The sequence below is a fragment of the Pongo abelii genome, chromosome 1 (genome assembly GCF_028885655.2).
Source record: "Pongo abelii isolate AG06213 chromosome 1, NHGRI_mPonAbe1-v2.0_pri, whole genome shotgun sequence".
Lineage (NCBI taxonomy): Eukaryota > Metazoa > Chordata > Mammalia > Primates > Hominidae > Pongo > Pongo abelii.
This window is the reverse complement of record NC_071985.2, coordinates 181,442,468-181,464,682: the sequence shown is the minus strand read 5'-3', so window position 1 is coordinate 181,464,682 and position 22,215 is coordinate 181,442,468. Positions and strand designations below refer to the sequence as shown.

The window sequence follows — 22,215 nt, the reverse complement described above, 5'->3', positions numbered from 1 at the left end:
TGCCTGGTACTTCAACGGTGCTTGGAAAAACAGACAGCCTATTTCTTCTCTTCCCTTTGTGGACTGAGACTTAAAATTCTTTTGGTGGCCAAGACAGAAACTAAGGCTGGTTTTGGGGTTGCAGAATGAAGACAGAGAAAGGAGAGGATAGCAGCCACAATTTCAAGAGTGACCATTTATATATTCCAATCAAAGGGCCAGCCCTGAGAAACTGGGAAGCCATGGAGGAGGACGGTTAATAACCAGACAGTTCAGGGAGAGAATCTTGAACAAGCATCTGACTGAGGAAAAGGCCTTAGTCGCGTACAAGGCCCCACAGACACTTCCAACTCAATATGTATCAGAACAAACTCCTCATATGCTCCCATTCTTACTACCGTTCCTGCTCCACCAACCCACTGCTTCAAGAAAGAAATTTGGGCATCATTCTAGACTGCCTTCTCTCTCTCTCCCACTGAGTGAATTTCCATCATCTTCTATTTCTTAAGTACTGCTTTAAACAAACAAAAAAAAATCCAGGGTCTTGCTTTATTGCCCAGGCTAGAGGGCAGTGGCATGATCTCAGCTCACTGCAGCCTCCACTTCCTGGGCTCAAGCAATCCTCCCACCTCAGCCTCCCAAGTAGCTGAGATTACAGGTGCACATTGCTACACCCAGCTAATATTTTTTTATTTTTTTGGAAGTGGTGTCTCACTATGTTGCCCAGGCTGGTCTCAAACTACTGAGCTCAAGCGATTCTGCCACCTTAGCCTCCCAAAGTACTGGGATGACAGGCATAAGCCACCATTTCCAGCCTTAAGCAATTCTTTTTCATTTATTTGGCCTAACATCAGGCTTCAATAGTTTTCACTCCAACTTTTTTTTTTTTGAGACAGACTCTCACTCTGTCACCCAGGCTGGAGTGCAGTGGTATGATCTCGGCTCACTGCAACCTCTGCCTCCCAGGCTCAAGTGATTCTTCTGCCTCAGCCTCCCAAGAAGCTGGGATTACAGACGCCCACCACCACACCTGTCTAAGTTTTGCATTTTTAAGAGAGACAGGTTTTCACCATGTTGGCCAGGCTGGTCTTGAATCCCTGGCCTCAAGCAATCTTCCTGCCTCAGCCTCCCAAAGTGCTGGGATTACAGGGGTGGGCCGCCTTGCATAGCCTTCACTCCAGCTCTTTATTTTGATAAAATAATATAAAGTTTGTAATCTCAACTTTGTTTTTTTTTAGACGAGGAGTCTCACTCTGTCGTCCAGGCTGGAGTGCAGTGGCACAATCTCAGTTTAGTGCAACCTCTGCCTCCCGGATTCAAGCAATTCTCCTGCCTCAGCCTCCCGAGTAGCTGGAACTACAGGCACGTGCCACCAAGCCCGGCTAATTTTTGTATTTTTAGTAGAGACGGGGTTTCACCATGTTAGCCAGGTTGGTCTCGATCTCTTGACCTTGTGATCCGCCCACCTCGGCCTCCCAAAATGCTGGGATTACAGGCGTGAGCCACCGCGCCTGGCCAATCTCAACCATTTTTAAAAGTGTGCAGTTCAGGGCCAGGCACGGTGGCTCACGCCTGTAATGCCAGCACTTTGGGAGGCCGAGGCAGGCAGATCACGAGGTCAGGAGATCAAGACCATCCTGGCCAACACGGTGAAATCCCGTCTCTGCTAAAAATACAAAAAATTAGCTGGGTGAGGTGGCAGGTGCCTGTAGTCCCAGCTACTTGGGAGGCTGAGGCAGGAAAATGGTGTGAACCGGAGAGGCGGAGGTTGCAGTTGGGCCAAGATCACGCCACTGGACTCCAGCCTGGGTGACAGAGCGAGACTGTCTCAGAAAAAAAGGGGTACAGTTCAATAATGTTAACTATATTCACACTGTTGTGCAGTAGATTAGATTTTCAGAACTTTTTCATCTTGCAAAACCAAAATTCTGTACCCATAAAATAACTCGTCTCTTCCCTCTTCTCCCCAACTACTGGAAACCACCATTATATTTTCTGCTTCTATGAATTTGACTACTTTAGATAACTCCTATGAGTGAAATCATATCTATACTTTAAAACAGCTTCATAACTTGTCTCTCTGGATATTTCTTAACCACAAATCTTCTTAAATCCTTTAATGGTTCTCCATTTCTACAGGATAAAGCCCAGCACCTTAGCTTCACAAACAGGCTTGACATACTTGTTCTGGCTATGTATGTATGTATCTATGTATGTATGCACACACATCCCTCACCATTTCCTTCCTCCCATTTTAGCCTCTATACTAAACTGTTTATGGTTTCCACATACAATCTTCAACAAAGGTAACTAACAGTATAGATATGCCAAATCCATTTCACTCAAAGTCCTGGTCTATTACCAGCAATCTATTTTTCTCCCTCTCTTTCTTTATTTCTTTTCTTTTGAGACAGGGTCTTACTCTGTTGCCCAGGCTGGAACACTGTAGTGCAATCATAGCGTGCTGTAGCCCCAAACTCCTGGGCTCAAATGATCCTTCCACCTCAGCCTCCCAAGTAGCGGAGACTATAGGCATGTGCCACCATGCCTGGCTAATTTTTTTTTTTTTTGTAGGGATGAGTTCTCACTGTGTTGCCTGGACTGGTCTCGAAATCCCGACCTTAAGTAATGCTCCTGCCTTGGCCTCCCAAAATGCTGAAATTACAGGCGTGAGCCACCATTCCCAGCCCAGCAGTCTTCATCTTAAGAAGAAAGCTGCCCAGCATCAGAGGGGTCAGGTTCCCTTCTAAACAGAATATGATAATGCTGGCCTGCCAAAACTACAGCTTCCCCTTTAGGGAAGAACTAGTGCAATTCCAGAGTTCACAACTGCATTCAGACCTGGCCTACAGAGCATCTCACACTCACTGTGCTTGTGACATTCCCTTGTACCAGGCCCTCCACAAAGAGCTGGGATTTGAATTCTTTGACGAAGCTCAGCAGAGACTCAAGGGAAAGGCCATCCATCAAAGCCTGGTACTTGTCAATCATAGACCAACGGGCATATTCCAGGATTAAAAGCCGTACATCTCTGTACAGAGAGCAGAAAAAAAAAATACTCAAAGTTTTGTTATTAGAAATGAATCTTCAGGATAAAGAAATGCTTAGTCAAAGTTCTATAAAGGATGTGTTTCTAAAGAGAGACCATTTTTATCACAATGTAAGATAGGAAAACAGTATCAGATTCACCAAAAAAGTACTGAAAATCACATACACAAACTTTTAAACAAATTTACTTAGCAGTACAAAAATGCATTTACCTGTCTCAGTTGCAGGGTGAAATATTTCACATAAAAGTAAAGCTGCCAGATGAGTCAAGTTTACTTAGTTGTACACTGATTTAAAATTATTACTATTTTGGTTTGAAATCTCACTAATATTTTATTAACTACTAGAAGCCATCATTTGGGATATCTATTACTGCAGTGACAATATAATACAGGTAACAGCTCTGGTCCAGAATCAGATTAACTTCATCCCCCATCTCCACAACCCCACCCCAAATAAGCTGTTTGAATTTGACAAATCTACTAACATCTATGATTCAATTTCTTCATTTGTAAAATAGGGGAAGTATTCGTGAGAGGTAACCGTTTTGGATAGAATTGAATTAATGAATTTATATAAAAGTTCTTAGATCTAGCACAAAAATCTTCAACAAACAGGTTTATTATTATTCTATCTTTTATAAAGTAAATTTCAGGAGTTGAATTTTAATAAAATAGAAGGTTGTGTTTAATAATGTATTTTTATAAATAAATAAAGTAGTATTCATGAGTTATTGGCAGGGCTATTCACTGTATCAATGGTTACAGATAACTCTCCTTTTTTTATTATTATACTTTAAATTCTAGGGTACATGTGCACAATGTGCAGGTTTGTTACATAGGTATACATGTGCCATGTTAGTTTTGCTGCACCCATCAACTGGTCATTTACATTAGGTATTTCTCCTAACGCTATCCCTCCCCCAGCCCCCCCACCCCCCAAAAGGCCCCGGTGTGTGATGTTCCCTCCCTGTGTCCATGTCCTTTCTAACATATATCTGGTTAATAGTTTTTGTAACTTTCTGTGATCAGAATATCAGTTATTACATGACTGACTCCTAACCCCTTCTTTCTAATTCTGGAAACTGACGGGTTCATTATAGCTGTGTCAAAAGCAGAACCTTTACGCTGTTCACTATTTACAGATTCCCAGGGCAAAACTGTCAAGTAGGGGCTAGCCAGTCATGTGCACAAAGGGGTAGGTCTGTTCAGAGGACTTTTCTCTCCCTCCCACAAAGGCTCTACCTGCCAATAGAGGGTACCCCAGAGGGATACTTTTTTCTGATTCACGCAAAAGTATCCTACAGGCTACAATTAGCCCTGGACTAAAGTAGTAAGAACAGGCTCTGAATGAAGGCCCAAGGGGGTTGCCTGTGAGCAGAGGGTTTAAGTATTAGCATACAGACTGTGTAGCTGCCTTTCTGCTCTCCTCCGGAAGCTTGGCTGAATTCTGGATAGTTAACATTGCTAGATAAGTGACATGTTTAGCAATGTAACTCAGCTACTAATCACCAACATACTAAAATCACCAGTAAATACTTCTTCTGGTTTGTTTTTTGTTTATTTGTTATGAGACAGGGCCTGTCTCTGTCATGCAGGCTGGTGTGCGGTGGCATGATCATGGTTCACTGCAGCCTCAACCTCCTGGGCTCAAGCAAACCTCCCACCTCAGTCTGCCAAGTAGCTGGGACTACAGGCATGTGCCACCACACCCAGCTAAGTTTTTAATGTTTTGTAGAGATGAAGACTTGCTATATTGCCCAGGCTAGTCTTGAACTTCTAGCTTGTGATCCTCCCACCTCAGCTTCTCAAAGTGCTGGGATTACAGGTATAAGCTACCATGCCTGGCCCAAAACTAGCACTTCTTTAACATTTAGGTATAATGATTGGTGAAAACACCCTTCTTTACTTTTAGTCTCTACAGTAAGCTGCTTTCAGTTCCATTCACAGCTAGCTACATAAGCTGGGTTTAGAAATACTATAACACTATGGACGGGTTTCCTAAACTACAGCACAATTCAAACATGGATGAAAATTAGCACTGAAACTATAGCCTTAACCCCCACACCTACCCACTAGGAAGACTAATACTTTCAGGTCCTCAAAATATAAGCTCATCTCATTTATACCCACTTGGCCAAAGTCTCGGGCTTGATGAGGATGTTAAAGTAGGTCTTCTTCAACTGCTCAGTTATCATTGTAAAGACAGCTGGTGTGGAATTGAACTCAGCTAAGTAGTCAATAATGAGCTGAAACAGTAGCTAAAAGAAAAAGAAGGAAGCACTTTAAGAAGCATGGAAATCCACTAGGTATTAGGGAGGGAAATGTTTCTCTTTGGTTTTTACCAGGTACCTAGCATGGTACTAGGCATTGTGGGGGGGCATAAGAAAATTACTAACAACTCAATTTGTTCGTTTGTTTGGGTGTTACCTGGAGCCAGGATATCACTCTGGTCACCCAGGCTGGAGTGCAGTGGTACTATCGACCGTAATTCATTGTAACCTCAAATGCCTGGGCTCTAGCCATACTCCCACCTCAGCCTCCTGAGTAGCTGGGACTACAGACAGGGGCCACCATGCCCGGCTAATTTTTTTTGCTTTTGTACAGACAAGGTCTTCTTATGTTGCCAGGCTGGTCTCAAACTCGTGGCCTCAAGTGATCTTCCTGCCTCAGCCTCCTGGCCTCAAAGAATCTTAAGGGTCCAAAATTTTAAATAATTTCAAATTTGGAACAATTCTTCCTTTTTTATCATTTCATGGGTGTTCTCAATAAGATTTGTAGTTTGTCTTTAGATAGATCCTATACTTTTCCTGTTTATTCTTAGCCATTTTATTGTTTTTCTCAATATTGTAAATAAATGTAAGATTGTTTCCATCCATTTGTTTCTTTTTTTAAGTGACAGAGCCTCGCTATATCGCACAGGCTAGTGGCACAATCATAGCTAAGTATCCTCAAACTCAAGTATTTCTCCTGCCTCAAACTCCGGAGGAGTTGGGACCACCGGCACATCCCACTGTGCCTGGCTTCCATTTCTAAGTGGTTACTGCTACTATGGGGGAAAAAAAGCCATTGATTCTGATATACTAGTCTTTTGACCAGCCATATCACACCTAATTTTTTTTTAATTTTAGTGGTATATGAGGTTTTCTAAGAATACAATCATATCATCTGCAAGGAAAAATATTTTTTCCAAAAAAGTTTTTATTTCATTTTTTCATCTTACTGTAATAGCCAGAACCTCTGAAACAATAACAGAATAATAGAGATGATTGTGGATTATTCTTGGCTTGTTGCTGATGTCAGTGTTCATCATTTTATCAGTTAATATAATGTCTGCTGATAGTTCTTTACTTGAGGTTTTTTTTTTTTTTTTGAGATGGAGTCTTGCTCTATTGCCCAGGCTGGAATGCAGATCTCGGCTCACTTCAAGCTCCGCCTCCCAGGGTCACACCATTCTCCTGCCTCAGCCTCCTGAGTAGCTGAGACTACAGGCGCCCACCACCACACCTGGCAAATTTTTTGTATCTTTAGTAGAGACAGGGTTTCACTGTGTTAGCCAGGATGATCTCGATCTCCTGACCTCATGATCCACCCGCCTCAGCCTCTCAAAGCACTGGGATTACAGGCGTGAGCCACCACGCCAGGCCGAGGTTTTTATACTTAATTAATTTCCTTCCATTCCTATTTATTAGGAATGCCAACTCAAATTTATCAAATGATTTATCAGCATTTATCACTATATTCATACAGTGGTTCTCCTTTGACTTGTGTTATGGTGACTTATGATCATCAATTTCCTAATATTCCACAACCCTAGCATTCCTGGTACTTGAATTATTCTTTTTGCTAAACTGGATTTAATTTTTAGAAAGTTTACGTCTATATTCTACAGATAAAATTGATCTCTAGTTTTCTATGCATACATACATACATACATATATATATATGTTCTATATTAGGTTTTAATATTAAGGCTAAGTAAGTCTCACAAATTCAAGAATATCAAATACTTTTCCATGGTTTGTATTTTTAATAAGCTCTCCAGGTAATTCTAAAACATATTTTCCAAATGATAACCACTGAATTAGGCTTTAATCTGCTTGAAACTTAAGCTACATTATATTTAGGCCTCAGAGGCTGACAAAGTAAAATATTCCATGGCGTCTCCTTCTGAGACCAATCTTTGTCAGGTGGGGAGATGGAGAAGGGAAAAGGCGTAAAAAGGTGAGAGCTATACTCTTCTCTTGGGTTTTTGCCCAGATGAAGGCTATTAACACCTAGCACAGGTCTTTCTGGCAGGTCCTTGCCTCTAAAATTTTTCTTGTATAAACCTATTTCCCTAAATCTTAATATAATATATTCTACCCAAGAAACCTAGATATAAAATTTATTACTGAGTATATTATATTACTTTACCTGGTATTCAGTAATCTAACTCTCTTAGCTAACAGCCCATTATTTTTTCCTCCTCTTATGAAGTTTTTGATGAAGCAATACTGGAACATATTTCTCACTAAGGGATTAATAACTGACATGATACAGACCCTGTTTCGAAAAGGTTCATAAACTTAGAAGGGAAACAAGACACACATACTTGAAACAATGAGAAGGAGCATAAGATGAGGAAGTAAGGGCACAACCATTTGAGTTCTACTCTATTTCAGGCAAAACACCAGTCAAATTTATTATTCCACAGCCAGCATGGAGGCTCACGCCTATAATCCCAGCACTTTCAGAGGCTGAGGCAGGCAGATCACTTGAGGTCAGCAGTTCGAGACCAGCCTGGCCAACATGGAGAAACCCCATCTCTACTAAAAATACAAAAATTAGCTGGGTGTGGTGGTGCGTGCCTGTAGTCCCAGCTACTCAGGAGGCTGAGGCATGAGAACTGATTGAACCTAGGAAGTGGAGGTTGCAGTGAGCCAAGATCACACTACTGCATTCCAGTCTGGGTGATGGAGTATCTGTCTCAAAAAAAAAAAAAGGTTATTCTTGTATGGTAAAAAATTTAGCTAGAACCAATCCTTAATGCCAGTGTTGGTTGTGGAGAAACTGACAGCAAAGGGAAGTGAAATCAATCCTAAAGCATGGGCTATAATCCCATGCACTGCCGGTAATTAATGAAACATATGTTGTTCTTATGTATAGTCAGTCACAGTTAGAATAGCTGTCATCAGCCAAGAATATTCAAGATAATCCACATTAATAAACATTTATTTCTCTGTACAGCATCCCATGCACAAACCTCTACATAAATATGGTACTTTAATGCTCTCTATAAGGAAAACAGAGTACTTGTACTTACAGGTAGTTTGTGGTTAAATCCTTTCACTCGAATAATTAAACCATGTTCTCCAGCTACCAGTTTATACTCCAGCTGTGCCACATCTGCTTCATAAGCTGGTTCCGCAAGGTTATGCGTAAGGATATTGACAAAGATATCAAAGAGGACCACACTAAGAAGTACAAAATGCAAATGGTATCTTTAATTGGTAAGAAAGACACATGAAATAGATTTGCTTCAATTTAGAGTAAGCAGCTTCATTTTTAGAAAGTATAAATTATCTACTCCAGAATGTAAAAGGTAATACAGCTTACTCAGGATTCAGTTTCAGAGGTGTATTACAGAATTCCTACCTTCAGCAGTGTTTCCCAATCTTTTTCATGTCATGTACACATACAAAATGATAATATTTATATTGTATAATGAGGTAAATGGAATAGGCATCAGCAGCACTGGCCTGAAGGCTCTGTCTACCCTCCAAGTCTAGGCATTCTGACTAATTAAAAATATGAGTTCGGGAATGCATTTTTTAGAGTGAATATTAACAAATTCTAGTGCTGCTTGTCATTTTAAGTTTGGATTTTACAGTTAAGTAGGAAAAGAAAGAACTGCACCAACATTTCCCAAGTATCTCCTACTTTCAGACACATTTCCCAAGTATCTCCTATGTTCAGATACACTTTAGGCTCTCTAACCACCCACAATGAAAGCTATCTACATAAATATATAAGGGATTTGCTGAGAACAGGAACAATCACATTCCTTGGTATTCTATAAATACAGAATCAACAGATCCATCAGTCTCACTATAGACTGGACACTCACCCAAACTGATCTTTAAGGACTGTTCCCCATCCAGTAACTGGGAACTAATTGCTCTAATCTACACTATCAGCATGTTTTACCAATGGGTGCTGGTAATGGAGCAGCCACAGTTCCATTTTAATGTTTGGTAATAATACAAATAACTTGTTTGGAGTACAGAAAAAAATACATAAATCAGCAACATAGCTCAAATATGGATAGAGAAAATGACAGAATGATTTAGAATGAAACAAACAAAACAGTTTTTCAATAACTAAAAAACATATTTTCCAGAAAAAAAGACAATTGCTTACTTTGCTGCAGATCTCTGTATCAAGGGTGAAATTAGATGGAAACGTATATATGCTAAAAGAAAAAAGACCATAGACAAAAAAGGTCAGGGGCCTCAAATATTTTACACGTCTGTTATTTTCCCCTAATATATATATATTTTTAATTCTGAAGTAAACTACTAATCCTTAAATCCTCATTACATCTTTATTCTTAAGGGTCTTTAAAAAGTAGTATTTACCATTCCAAATAAAGAGTTCCAAAAGGCACTCTTTAATCTATGGGAAGACCAGACATATGGGCAGATACATAGAGAGGCCTATAAATACTCTTATTTATTAATAGCTTCAGTCAGGAAAAATTTTTAGAGGACAGATGCTAAGAACATTAAAAGAACAACCCCAGCGTTCACACAAATTTACAGCAGAGGCTTTCCAAGGAAACTGAATTTAAGGAGATTTTTAGAAACTCATAAGCTATTCAAAAAACATTATGAAAATAAGTTCCCAATAAACTCAAGAATCCCACAGAGCTACAATATAGTTGTGTTTTGAGGTTGTGGGTATGGGTTAAATGACATACAAGAGCACCCAGCCTATGATTCCATGTGGCTTCAATAAGTTCCTTATGCCATGTTCAAGAACAGAACGGTAAAAAGCAACACAGTTAGGGCCACAACATTAAAGATAAGGACTTTAGAGTCTACTTAACTCTATACTATGCTTCCTTTATGCTGAAAACAAAATGGTAGAAGGAGGCAGTTGGTGGGGCTTTCACATTTGTAATGCTGGACTAGGCTATCTATTATGTCTATGAATAATTCCTTTGTGTATTCTTATCTCTTTTCAAAAACAATGTTCAAATAACACCAATTCCTTAAGATGGCCAAATACCTGGCTCTGCTTTCATTCAACTGAAAGAAAAAAACCTAAAAACAATTTCATTCTAGCCTTAAATTTTCATTTCCTGGACACTGGAGTGTCCATAAGGATTTCTGTGACAGCATAGGAGCACAGTATAAATCTGGTAGATAAGTCTAGAAAAGGTCTTCAAACGGAAGGGGAAAAGGAAAGAAAAGTAGGTGATATACACAGGGGAAGCAAGTTACTGCAAAGTGGAGAAATATTTGTTTTACTTATTTTACTCCTTTTAGGGAGGGTGAGAGGGCGTCAAGGTGGCTGATAGAGGCACCCAGCCCCAGCCTCCTCCACAAAGGAAGACCAAAATAGCAAGTAGATAATCACATGTGAAACAGAGCATCTAAAGAGAACACTGGAATTCAGCACGGAAGTAACAGGAGGGCAACATTTTACCTTTGGGGATTTTGAATTTGTTGTCTTTCTTATACCACAGGCAACCTTGTGGAGTATTCACAATTTTAACTGGGTATTCTGTTTCTGGGCAATCGAAAGCCTTCAATGTAAAGTCCGTGGCTAATAAAAGAAGATAATAATAATTCACTCAAGTATTTCAGCAGGAGTGAGGAGCGCCTCTGCCGGGCCACCCTGTCTGGGAGGTGTACCCGACAGCTCCGAAGAGACAGCGACCATCGGGAGCGGGCCATGAGGACGATGGCTGTTTTGTTGAAAAGAAGGGGGGGAAGTGTGGGGAAAGGAAGGAGAGACCAGATTGTTGCTGTGTCTGTGTAGAAAGAGGTGGCCATAGGAGACTCCATTTTGTTCTGACTAGGAGAAATTCTTCTGCCTTGGGATGCTGTTGATCTATGGCCTTGCCCCCAGCCCCGTGCTCTCTGAAACATGTGCTGTGTCAACTCAGGGTTAAATGGATTAAGGGCGGTGCAAGATGTGCTTTGTTAAACAGATGCTTGAAGGCAGCATGCTCTTTAAGAGTCACACCACTCCCTAATCTCAAGTACCCAGGGGCACAAACACTGCAGAAGGCCGCAGGGACCTCTGCCTAGGAAAACCAGAGACCTTTGTTCATGTGTTTATCTCCTGACCTCTCCACTATTATCCTATGACCCTGCCATATCCCCCTCTCCGAGAAACACCCAAGAATGATCAATAAATACTTAATTAAAAAAAAAATACAAAAATTAGCCAGGCGTGGTGGCGGGTGCCTATAGTCCTAGCTGTTCAGGAGGCTGAGGCAGGAGAATCGCTTGAACTCGGGAGGCGGAGATTGCAGTGAGCCAGGATCGTGCCACTGCACTCCAGCCTGGGTGACAGAGCAAGACTCTGTCTCAAAAAAAAAAAAAAAGTTGAACTAACTACTCCATGTGGCTGAGTCAGCATTTGAACCAATTCAGAGTCTATGTTTATAAATGTATACCATATCGCTTCTTGGCCTTTCGGCTAAGATCAAATATAAATGAGTGCTATACTGCTTTTGCTTCACAGAAATGTCTTCCGCCTCATGCACCATTCTCTACTGTCATCTCCCACCTGGGAGAACACATGGAAGGGCTCAGCAAAATTCTCTGTAAAATGAGTACAGCGATTAATTTTGTCCTGGCAACATGACACTCATTTTTCCCATATGTTATTTTTATTATGCTAACGCGATTCAAAAATCTGGCGAATAATTCATTAGTAAGATTAAAATGTCACCTTGGGAATTCTGGCTAGGTTACATGCCAAACCCTCTCTTCTTTGATAATCTTTTGGTGATGGTAAACAATGCAAGCGCAATGCCAATTATCTAGATCCAGATCATGTTTATGATTTAAATGACAGAATGATAATTCCTTCATCTTTTATGTATGGCTTTCTGTTTTGGAGTAAAGAATGCATTTTATTTTTGTTTCTCCTCAGACTATGAATAAAAGTGACCCTCAACAAAAAAAAAAAAAAAAAAAAAAAGCATTTCAGCAGGAGCCCCAGTAATCTGTTATTGGCTTCAGAAGTCTAAGTAACTTTTCTCTGTGGCAAAAATAAGCCAAATTCAAATGCTGGAATACATTAAATTAGTAGACCAATACTGAAGGGAAAACTATGTTGGTCTTAAAGTAAATAAACTCTAAAGATCTGGAATTTCCCAAGAACTGATTCTGGTTGCTACACATTCTGCTTCATTCCCTTTCTTAAAGACAATTTTAACTGAGAGAGGAGGCTTTAGTCAGGATAGTTTCATAAACCAATTTATTAAACAATCCATTAATTCATGAGAATGCCTTTTACCAACCTTATGCTATACATTTGAAAAGTTACAAAATAGTTCTGCTAAAGTCAAACTTGTCCTTTTGGTTAATTAAAACAACAGTTTCATCAACACATAGATGAAAAATAGCTAATTTTTAAAATTTGAGTACTTGCTATATTTAGGTAAAAGAGCTGGATTTGGTAGGCATGGTGGCTCATGCCTGTAATCCCAACACTTTAGAAGGCTGAAGCAGGAGGATCACTTGAAGCCAGGAGTTTGAGACCAGCCTGGGCAACATAGAGAGACCACATCTCTAGAAACAAATTAAGAATTAGCTGGGCATTGTGGTGTGCACCTGTAATCCCAGCTACTCAAGAGGCTGACACAGGAGGACTGCTTGAGTTCAGCAGGTCAAGGCTGCAGTGAGCCATGATCATGCCACTGCACTCCAACCTGGGCAACAGAGTAAAACCCTAACTCAAAAAACTAAAATAATAAGCTAACTGGGTTGTTTAGATTATTTACAGTTCAAGATATGAAACTGAAATGTCTAATATAGATAATACTTTTTTTGTTGTTGTTGTTGTTGTTGTGTGTGATGGAGTTTCACTCTTGTTGCCCAGGCTGGAGTGCAATGGTGAGATCTCAGCTCGCCGCAACCTCGGCCTCCTGGGTTCAAGTGATTCTCCTGCCTTAGCCTCCCAAATAGCTGGGATTACAGGCATGCACCACCACGCCTGGCTAATTTTGTATTTTTTAGTAGAGATGGGGTTTCTCCATGTTCCTCAGGCTGGTCCCAAACTCCTGACCTCAGGTGATGCACCCGTCTTGGCCTCCCAAAGTGCTGGGATTACAGGCATGAGCTACGGCACCTGGCCAATACTTTTTTTTTTTTAAGTATTTCTTGATCATTCTTGGGTGTTTCTCGGAGAGGGGGATGTGGCAGGGTCATAGGATAATAGTGGAGAGAAGGTCAGCAGATAAACCAATACTTTTTTTAAAAGGCTTTTTTTTCCTAATGGAAGGGAGATTCACATAACATAAACTTAGCTATTTTAAAGTGAACAATTCAGAAACATTAATACATTCACAGTGTTGTGCAACTACCACTTCTAGCTAGTTCCAAATCATTTTCATCACCCCAAAAGGAAACCCCCTACTCCTTAAGGGACTGCTCCTCATTACCCACTCACCTCAGCCCCTAGCAATCATTAATCTATGTTCTGTCTCTATGGATTTATCTATTCTGAATATTTCGTATACATGGACTTATCTGTGACCTTTTGTGTCTAGCTTCTTTCACTTAGCATGATGTTTGCAAGGTTCTTCCCCAATATAGCACATATCAGTACTACACTTTTTATGAGTAATATTGTAAAGTATGTATACATCACAATTTGTTTATACATTCATCCACTGATGGACATTTGGGCTGTTTCCATCTTTTGAGTATTGTGAACAGTGCTGTGTGAACATGAAGGTCCATGTATTTGTTTGAGTACCTGTTTTCAATTATTTTGGGTATATACTTAGACATGTAGAATGGCTGGGAAATACAGTGTTCTGAGTAAATTACAGTTATAAGCAACTCTAAAACCTTGGACCTAGGATTGGTAGCTTTCAATTATTTTTTTCTGCAACTCGCTTAGAAATATGTTTTCCACTGCAAGCTAGTAGACAGGCAGATATCTGAAACAAAAGTTCTTAAAATAACATTCTTTCCACATGCAATGAAACACTTTGCTATTTTCTATTCTAACTGATTTTTTAATGCTTTCATGGCTCATTACGCTGTCCTTACAATCTATTACATTGACTTCACAACCTTCTAATGGGCTGCCACCTGCAGTCTGAAAAGCAATAGAACAATCTGGCAAGATAATGGCAATCCCTAAGGAGACTGGTATGAAAGGATCAGCTACGCTATACAAGATAAAGCATAAACTTCAGAGTCCCAAGATCTGTGTTTAAATCCTGGTTTCTCATTCACCAACTGAATAGTCTTGTACCAGTCACTTTGCTTTTTTGACCCCCAGTTTTCTCATTTGGAAAAGTAAGAAAATAGTAATGCCAACCTCAGAATGTTACTGGGAATCTCAAATATAAATTCCTATGATACTTTATAAAATATAATGTGCTATACAGGTGCCTATTAGCACATGGATGGATTATGTATAAAAATTGCTATTTTACTGACCTATGTACTTGTTTTCAGCTGGAAGATGAAGATCTGGATTTAATTCGAAATTACTATTCCACAGTTCAGCCCAAGAGTTTTCAATATCTGTAAAGGAGAAAAATAAACTGACCCAATAAACAATGCAATGTTCAACATTGTCTTAATAATAAACTAGTTATCAACTGGCCTACAAATCAATTCTCCTTTCTCAGGAAAACTGTGACTGACACATATCCAGGCATTCTAGAATCGTGCTACTCAAAGTGTGGTCCTAGCAGCACTGGCATCACCTGGGAGATTGTCAGAAATGCAGAATCTGGCCAGGCACGGTGGCTCACACCTGTAATCTCAACACGTTGGGAGGCTGAGGTGGGTGGATCACCTAAGATCAGGAGTTTGAGACCAGACTGACCAACATGGTAAAACCCCAGACAGGTTTCTACTAAAAATACAAAATTAGCCAGGCGTGGTGGCCTATGCCTGTAATCCCAGCTACTCGGGAAGCAGGAGAATTGCTTGAACCCAGGGGGCAGAAGAAGTTGCAGTGAGCCAAGATCGCGCCTTTGCACTCCAGCCTGTGCGACAAGACCAAAACTCCGTCTCAAGAAAAAAAAAAGAAAGAAAAAAGAGAAATGCAGAATCTCAGGCCCTATCCAGACGCTCTGAATCAGAATCTGTATTTTAGTAAGATCTCCAGGTGACAGAAATGCACACTGACATTTGAGAAGCATTCTTCTAAAACTAAGTCAAAACTCTGCCCCCAAAATACCAAGATAACAGAATTTTTTCACTAGTTAGTAAATATAAACATAGCAGAAAATAACTTCCTGTGCAGTAGTATAAGTAATTTTCATTTCAAAGTGAACTTTTTAAAAAATTATACTTTTTCCCCCTCTAGAACCATTAAATTATTAAAGAATAAACATTTCCAGGTAAGTTAAATATACCTAAATGTAAGACAATTGTTAAAATATTTTACCTTCTATACTATACTGAGTTCCAAACCATTTCTCCTTGAGGTCACATTTTCCCTCATTAGCACCAGACAGTAAAACAAGATTTGCTTTTTGAGGAACTAGCTGATTCAAGGCTTCACCAATGACCTAGTAAAGTGGGAAGAGGGGAAAGAGATACACACAATTTTAACCTAATACATCTCTTTTAAAAAGGCAAAAATCACATTGTTAGGCACCTCCAAGATCTATGCTCATAAAAATACCTACAGTTCATGAACACCCTAATTTACAAAGTCTCATCAGTGTTTCAAAAACTTTTTTCCTACTTTATTGAGGTATAGTTGACAAATATCAAGTATATTCTTGATAATGCTTTAAACAGTGTTTATCTTAAATCCTACATATTAACAGCATTAGCAGTAAAAATAGCTATCCTTTACTACACTAAGCTTCTACTGTGAGCCAGGAAGTATTTAACATACATTATTTCATTTATTCCTAAAAACAATCCTAAGATATACTTATTTACACAAAATAACAGTCGGCTTTGGGTGATGGTTAAGCAATTTGCTCAGGTTAAAGATTATGTAACTTGTACAGAATAATACAGCTAGAAGTGGCAAAAGTGGAGTTCTAACTAAATTTGTACATGCTACCAAGGACTATGCTCCTAACAGCTATGTTTTATATCACTTTATATCCAGGAATCAGTAAAACACTGCCAAGGTAGGGCCTCCTTCAATAATCCTCCAGCTACAATAAGGACTAAACAGAATTTTGTGGCTTGGTTTGGAGCCCTAACTACCAAACACCATTTATTTAAGTATAAAACAACAAATGGTGGTTCAGAAAAAAACACAACCAGCCACTACCGGGCACAACCATCCTAGTGACATGGCAAGAATGTGTGGTTGTTCCTTCCTCCTTTACCTTTCCCTGTCCTCTTTAAAATTAATAGTTTAGGAACGTCTATGCTAAAATTTCTCAAGGAATGTCCTATGTTATAATTTCTTAATCTCAGCACTATTAACATCTTGGGTCAGATAACTATGGTAGGATCCTGTCTTCTGCATTATAGGACATTTAGCAGCATCCCTGGCTTCTACCCACTGGATCCCAGGAGCACCCCATGCCCTACCCTGAGTTGTGACAACCAAAATGTCTCCAGACAGTGATAAATATCCCCTGGAAGGCAAAAGTCATCTCTGGTTGACGTGTGCTATCCCGTATGAAACAAAATGACTTATTCTCCACTAGTGAAGGAATGGCCCTGACCAACAATGTATTGGCATGTAACATTATCCCTAAGTCATATATTTCCAATCCGGGAAGCTGACTTTTTTTTTTAATAAATATTTTCAAAATGATTAAAAATGTAATTGTCCTGACTTTCCAACTGAATTAAAAGGTAAGCTAAACAACTACGTATTTTTCACAGGGAAACCACATAATTCTTAGGAATCACTTCATCTATTTCAGTAGATGTTTCAACATTTGAAAATTATTAAAATAGGACCTAACAAGTACTGATTTTGATTTTCTCCTTTCATATTAAAACTTAATTATGTAAAAGAACCATGAGAAATTATTCATAAAACTATTGATACTTCTGTTTAAACAAACAAAAATCCTGACTAAATATAACTAAGTTTTCTTCATTCCCATGGTTCTTAAATACATCTTCGTACTTTCTCACCCTCCTCTTCCCCTAAAAGTAAGTTTTAGACGTATAAACCTCCTTACTTCTGGCTTGTATTCAAAAAGAAGCTGATCTCCAGTGAGAATGTCTTGCAATGGGTACAGCTGCATGTTCTCACACATGTTTTCCACATACTCAACTGGATCTGTCTGTAAAGAGGTAAATTATTTCACACTAGAACTTCTCCATTATTATATTTGATTTACCACAACATACAAATACTTTCTCCCTTTCTTATTAACAATAAAACCAAAAGCTTCTGAACAGATATAACGAGATATGATTGTAGCTTAAGAATCTGATGCTCACCAGGCTGGACACAGTGGCTCACGCCTGTAATCCCAGCATTTTGGAGGCAGAGGTGGTTAGATTACTTGAGACCAGCCTGGGCAACATGGCAAAACCCTGTCTTTACAAAAAATGCAAAAATAAGCCAGGCATGGCAGTGCACGCCTGTAGTGTCAGCTCCTTGGGGAGCTGAGGTGGGAGGGTTGCTTGAGCCCAGGAGGTTGAGGCTGCAGTGAGCTGAGATCGTGCCACTATACTCCAGCGTGGGCAACAGAGCAAGACCCTATCTCCAAAAAAATAGAAAAAATTTCTAAGAAAATATAGCCATAGCTACTCCCTTAGGGAGCTTAAACTCATACCCCTCATGCATCATTCTGAGCCCTATAACCGATTAGGTTCTAGTCATATCACAGCCTCTTCATGAGAGCAACTACCACACTGGACTATGAATGCCTGTTTACCAGTCAAGTGCCCCACATGATTATGTGAGCAATAAAGACAGGCGACCTATCACTACAGCACTATCATCTAAAAACTATTTGTAACCATGAATCAAATCAATGTAGAAATCAAAATGTGTTGGGCCGGGCACAGTGGCTCATGCCTGTAGTTCCAGCTTTTTGGGAGGCTGAGGCAGGAGAATCGCTTGAACCTGGGAGGCGGAGGTTGCAGTGAGCCAAGATCATGCCACTGCACTCCTGCCCAGATGACAGAGCAAGACTCTGTCTCAAAAAAAAAAAAAATCAACGTGTGTTGACTGGGCATGGTGGCTCATGCCTGTGATCCTACCACTTTGGGAGGCCAATGCAGGAGGATAACTTGAGCCCAGTTCGAGGTAAGCCTGGGCAACATATCAAGACTCTGTCTCTAATTAAAATTTAAAAAAAATTAAAATGTGAGTGTCAGATAAAAGTCTTGAGATAAGAAGTTATATTAATAAAAACATTATTTCAATTTAAAACTGAAAGAATGACCACCGGTTCACTGATACATGAAATGGAAATATTTTTCCAGAGGAAAGCAGTCAATTCAAGTATTTACCGAGCACCCAGATACACAGACTCTTAAAACTGACAGGTCCTTCAGACACCAAGTGGTTCCAGTCCCATGTTTTACAATGAGGAAACATAGTCGGATTTTTCCTGACTAGATGGCTAGATGGCTTGCCTAAGGTCACACAGTGAGTAAACGACCGGCAGAGCAGACATCAGAACTCTGACCTCATCACATATATCCCATACACTTCCCAAAACACCACACTGCCCAGTCCTTTACTAGAAGCCTGGGCTCAAGCAACCTGCCTGCTCGACCTCCCAAAATGCTTGGATTACAGGCATGAGCCACAGTGCCCAGCCTGTGAGCCTATTGCAATCAAGGAAAATGCTGTCCTTCCCCTGAACTCCAAAGCACAATGTTTTTAACATTATACATGGTAAATATAAATTACCTTATAGAATGTCTTCACAATATTTGAATTCCCAAAATATTAAATACCATAACAAGTCTCCATGAATGTTTATTGAAGGGATAGATGGATGACTATGTAGATAAATGATTACCACACAACATCATCTGTGTCATCTGCTTAATCCTCTCACTGCCTTATCTTACTAAATATAAATACTCAAAAACCCAATAGTTAATTTTCAGATAGCTTCAAGGCCACCTGGAGACTCACATGACACAGAATGACAGAATTAAAACTCCACTGACACTTTCAAAAAGAGGAACAATGTCGACACCAGTTTCAACTCAGTCACAGATAACATGCAAAAAGAATTTGACTTCCAGTACCTGTTCTTGGTAATGAAATTCATTATCCTCAATTTTCTGAATCTCTTCAAAAATTCTGTGAAGGAGAAAACTATAATTAGAAGATACATTAAAATTTCTGCCTACTTGATACATTAAAATTTCTGCCTACTTGAGGGAGAAGGGCGGGAGGAGGGAAAGGATCAGAAAAGATAACTATTGGGTAGTAGGCTTAGTACCTGGGTGACAAAATAATCTGTACAACAAACCTGCACATATACCCCTGAACCTAGAATAAAAGTTTAAAAAATTCTCAATAGAAGCATCAACAATAAAAGAGAAGCATGAAAATAAAGGGACTGGCCACATATGTGTAAAGCCTTAGTGTACACTCACATGTAGAGGGATAAGGATATGGAGCCAATAAAGGAAACAGAGCAGAAAATGCCTGAAAAACCATCAAGGCAAGACTAAAGTATGTCTACCGGCAGCCTGAAGCCTCAAATATACCAGGACTGGCTCCTGGCCTCATTCCAGGAAGTGTTTATTACCTTTTTTCTGGGCCTAGCTTCTGCAGCATTTTTAAATACTGAAAGACAGTGTAAGCAACCTGAAAACAAAACATCCAATTAGTCTTTTGCATAAAATGATGTCTACGTAAAAGGAAAAAACAACTGAATTTGAATTACTTACCTCATAAAAATGTTCATAACCCTCATCAGTCAATGTAATAGAAATGCTGAACACTGAATAAGTAGAATTTTGCTCAAATCCTGTCTCACCATTTCCACCAAACAGTGCAAGAGCCCAGCATCTACAGGTGGGGAAAAAATTAACCCAATCAATGTTCCTGGATTGACAGTCTACAGACATTCAAATTAACAAAATATAGAGGCTTTCTATGTAAAATGTGGAAACCTCAGCCTTTGATGTAAACATATACTTTCCAACAGTAAATCTAAAAGTGCGAATTTTAAAAGCACAAGGCCTCCCAAGGAATTATGGTACATTTAGGAATCACCAGAAGGAAATAACAGTCTTTGTTTAATGCAAATACAAATAGATATGGCAACATAGTAAAACATTAACAGTTTTATTAAGCCAAAACCATTCCTTTTGAAGAGAACAGCACAAAATATTAAAATGATGGCTGCTGGAAAGCATTTTGCTTAACTTTTTTTTTTTTTTTTTTTTAAATAAAGACAGGGTCTTACAATGTTGCCCAGGCTGGTCTCGAACTCCTGGGCTCAAGCAATCCTCCACCTCAGCCTCCCAAGTGCTGGAATTACAGGCGTGAGCCACCGCGCCCGGCCTCACCATTTTTGAACCTGTCTTCTAGGAGAAGCCTTAAGACACTTCTAATACATACTTACATTGAATGTCAAGTGAGTTCTTTGAGGCTGTCAGCTAACCTACATAGACTGTCTAAGAAAGAAGCAATGAGACTATACCTTTCCCTGACTAGATTAATTCTGAAAAATTAAAAAGAGAGAACACCAGAATAGAGTCTGAAATTCTAATAAAGCTCAGTAAGGTAGAAAGGTTGTGCACAGCTCAAAGGATATAACCTATATTGTGTAAGGTACATATGAACCCAATATCATTAGTTTATTATTTTATAGTTAACTCTCCCCTCTTAGTTTTCTTTGAATGTTCTAGTACACAAAAGTGTCTTTAAAATACTTATTTAAATGTCTCATCTATCCTTCCATTCTCATACTATTCATTCATAGAAAAATCAAACAAGGAATTACTTTAATGTATTAGTCCTGATTCTAAAATTATATTTCTATTATTTGGCTATAGGTGACTTAAACAGGTGCTTTAATGCTTAGGAAACGTTCTGTCAACATGGCTGCGTATACCATTTGCAGTCCCGCCTATTAATTATGATTTACCTACCCAATGAGGTTTTCATTAAAGTCTAGCCCTGGGGGCTGGGAAAGCCTGGAGATCCATAGCATTTAAATAATTGATTTCTTTACCATTCGGTCAAATACAAATTCTTGATTAGAGCTAATTCTTTTATGTAATTCTGGAATCTATTAATTTCATTTATGATTTTTTAAAATTTTGTGTACAAATAACGTCCAACAATGGGCTAAAAGGTAGCTTACAAGGAAATACACAAATATAATATGGCCATTAAAATAATGTAAGTTATTAAAATGACTATAATTAGGCATTAAATTTTATTCTAGGCTTCCTGGCAGCTAAAGTAAAAGAATGCATTATATAATACTTATTGTCTATTATTTTTCAGAGATTGCTATACTGAAAATACTTATTAATTGAATACTTGCTTTTTCCTAAGGAAAGAAAGAATGCTGCCTTTGCCTTCATGTCCAACCAGCCAGGATATATAATGAAGTGGCTTCACCCTTTTAAAAAAATTTAATGGTCAGAAGAAAAAAATAAAAGGTATATAAATACACCAGAAAACCTTACCTCTAAGGCTACAATAATTGAAAATATAATCACAAACTTATTCTCACATATGTCCACTAAACATGAAATTGTAATTAATTTAGTAGCAGGAAGATAAAAACAGAAAATATAGTAAAATTAACTCTTTCATTTGAGATTACTGAAGAGTACAATCATCCCAAAATTTAAGGGCACTACTTTTTCTCTGGACACCAAACTTACCTGCTCTCATGATAAATCTTTTTGCTTCACCCAATATGAAATGTAGATTCCTTATCAGTTTAGAACCTAATATAGGTATGAATCACTGTCTGTAAAAGCTTTTGGTACTACATTGGGCTCTGTGGTAAAGTGAAATGTGTTGTTCAAAGGGTCAGAAAATCTTGGTTCTAGTTTTAGTTTTTCCT

The 22,215-nt window shown here is 39.1% G+C and overlaps 1 protein-coding gene across 5 annotated transcripts in view; it reads right to left on the bottom strand.

The window, feature by feature from the left end:
• The window catches only part of NRDC (nardilysin convertase), a 92,853-nt gene that overhangs the window by 6,258 nt on the left and 64,380 nt on the right, over positions 1-22,215 (bottom strand). For all 5 annotated transcript variants that reach the window (XM_009250104.4, NM_001133494.1, XM_063723650.1 and 2 more), the window contains 12 exon segments: positions 21,685-21,762; positions 20,075-20,195; positions 19,933-19,991; positions 19,424-19,478; positions 17,386-17,490; positions 15,666-15,789; positions 14,705-14,791; positions 10,719-10,838; positions 9,429-9,480; positions 8,332-8,482; positions 5,160-5,287; positions 2,848-3,010 (listed from right to left, as the gene is read on the bottom strand). In XM_009250104.4, the coding sequence (XP_009248379.1) occupies positions 2,848-3,010; positions 5,160-5,287; positions 8,332-8,482; positions 9,429-9,480; positions 10,719-10,838; positions 14,705-14,791; positions 15,666-15,789; positions 17,386-17,490; positions 19,424-19,478; positions 19,933-19,991; positions 20,075-20,195; positions 21,685-21,762 (1,243 nt within the window).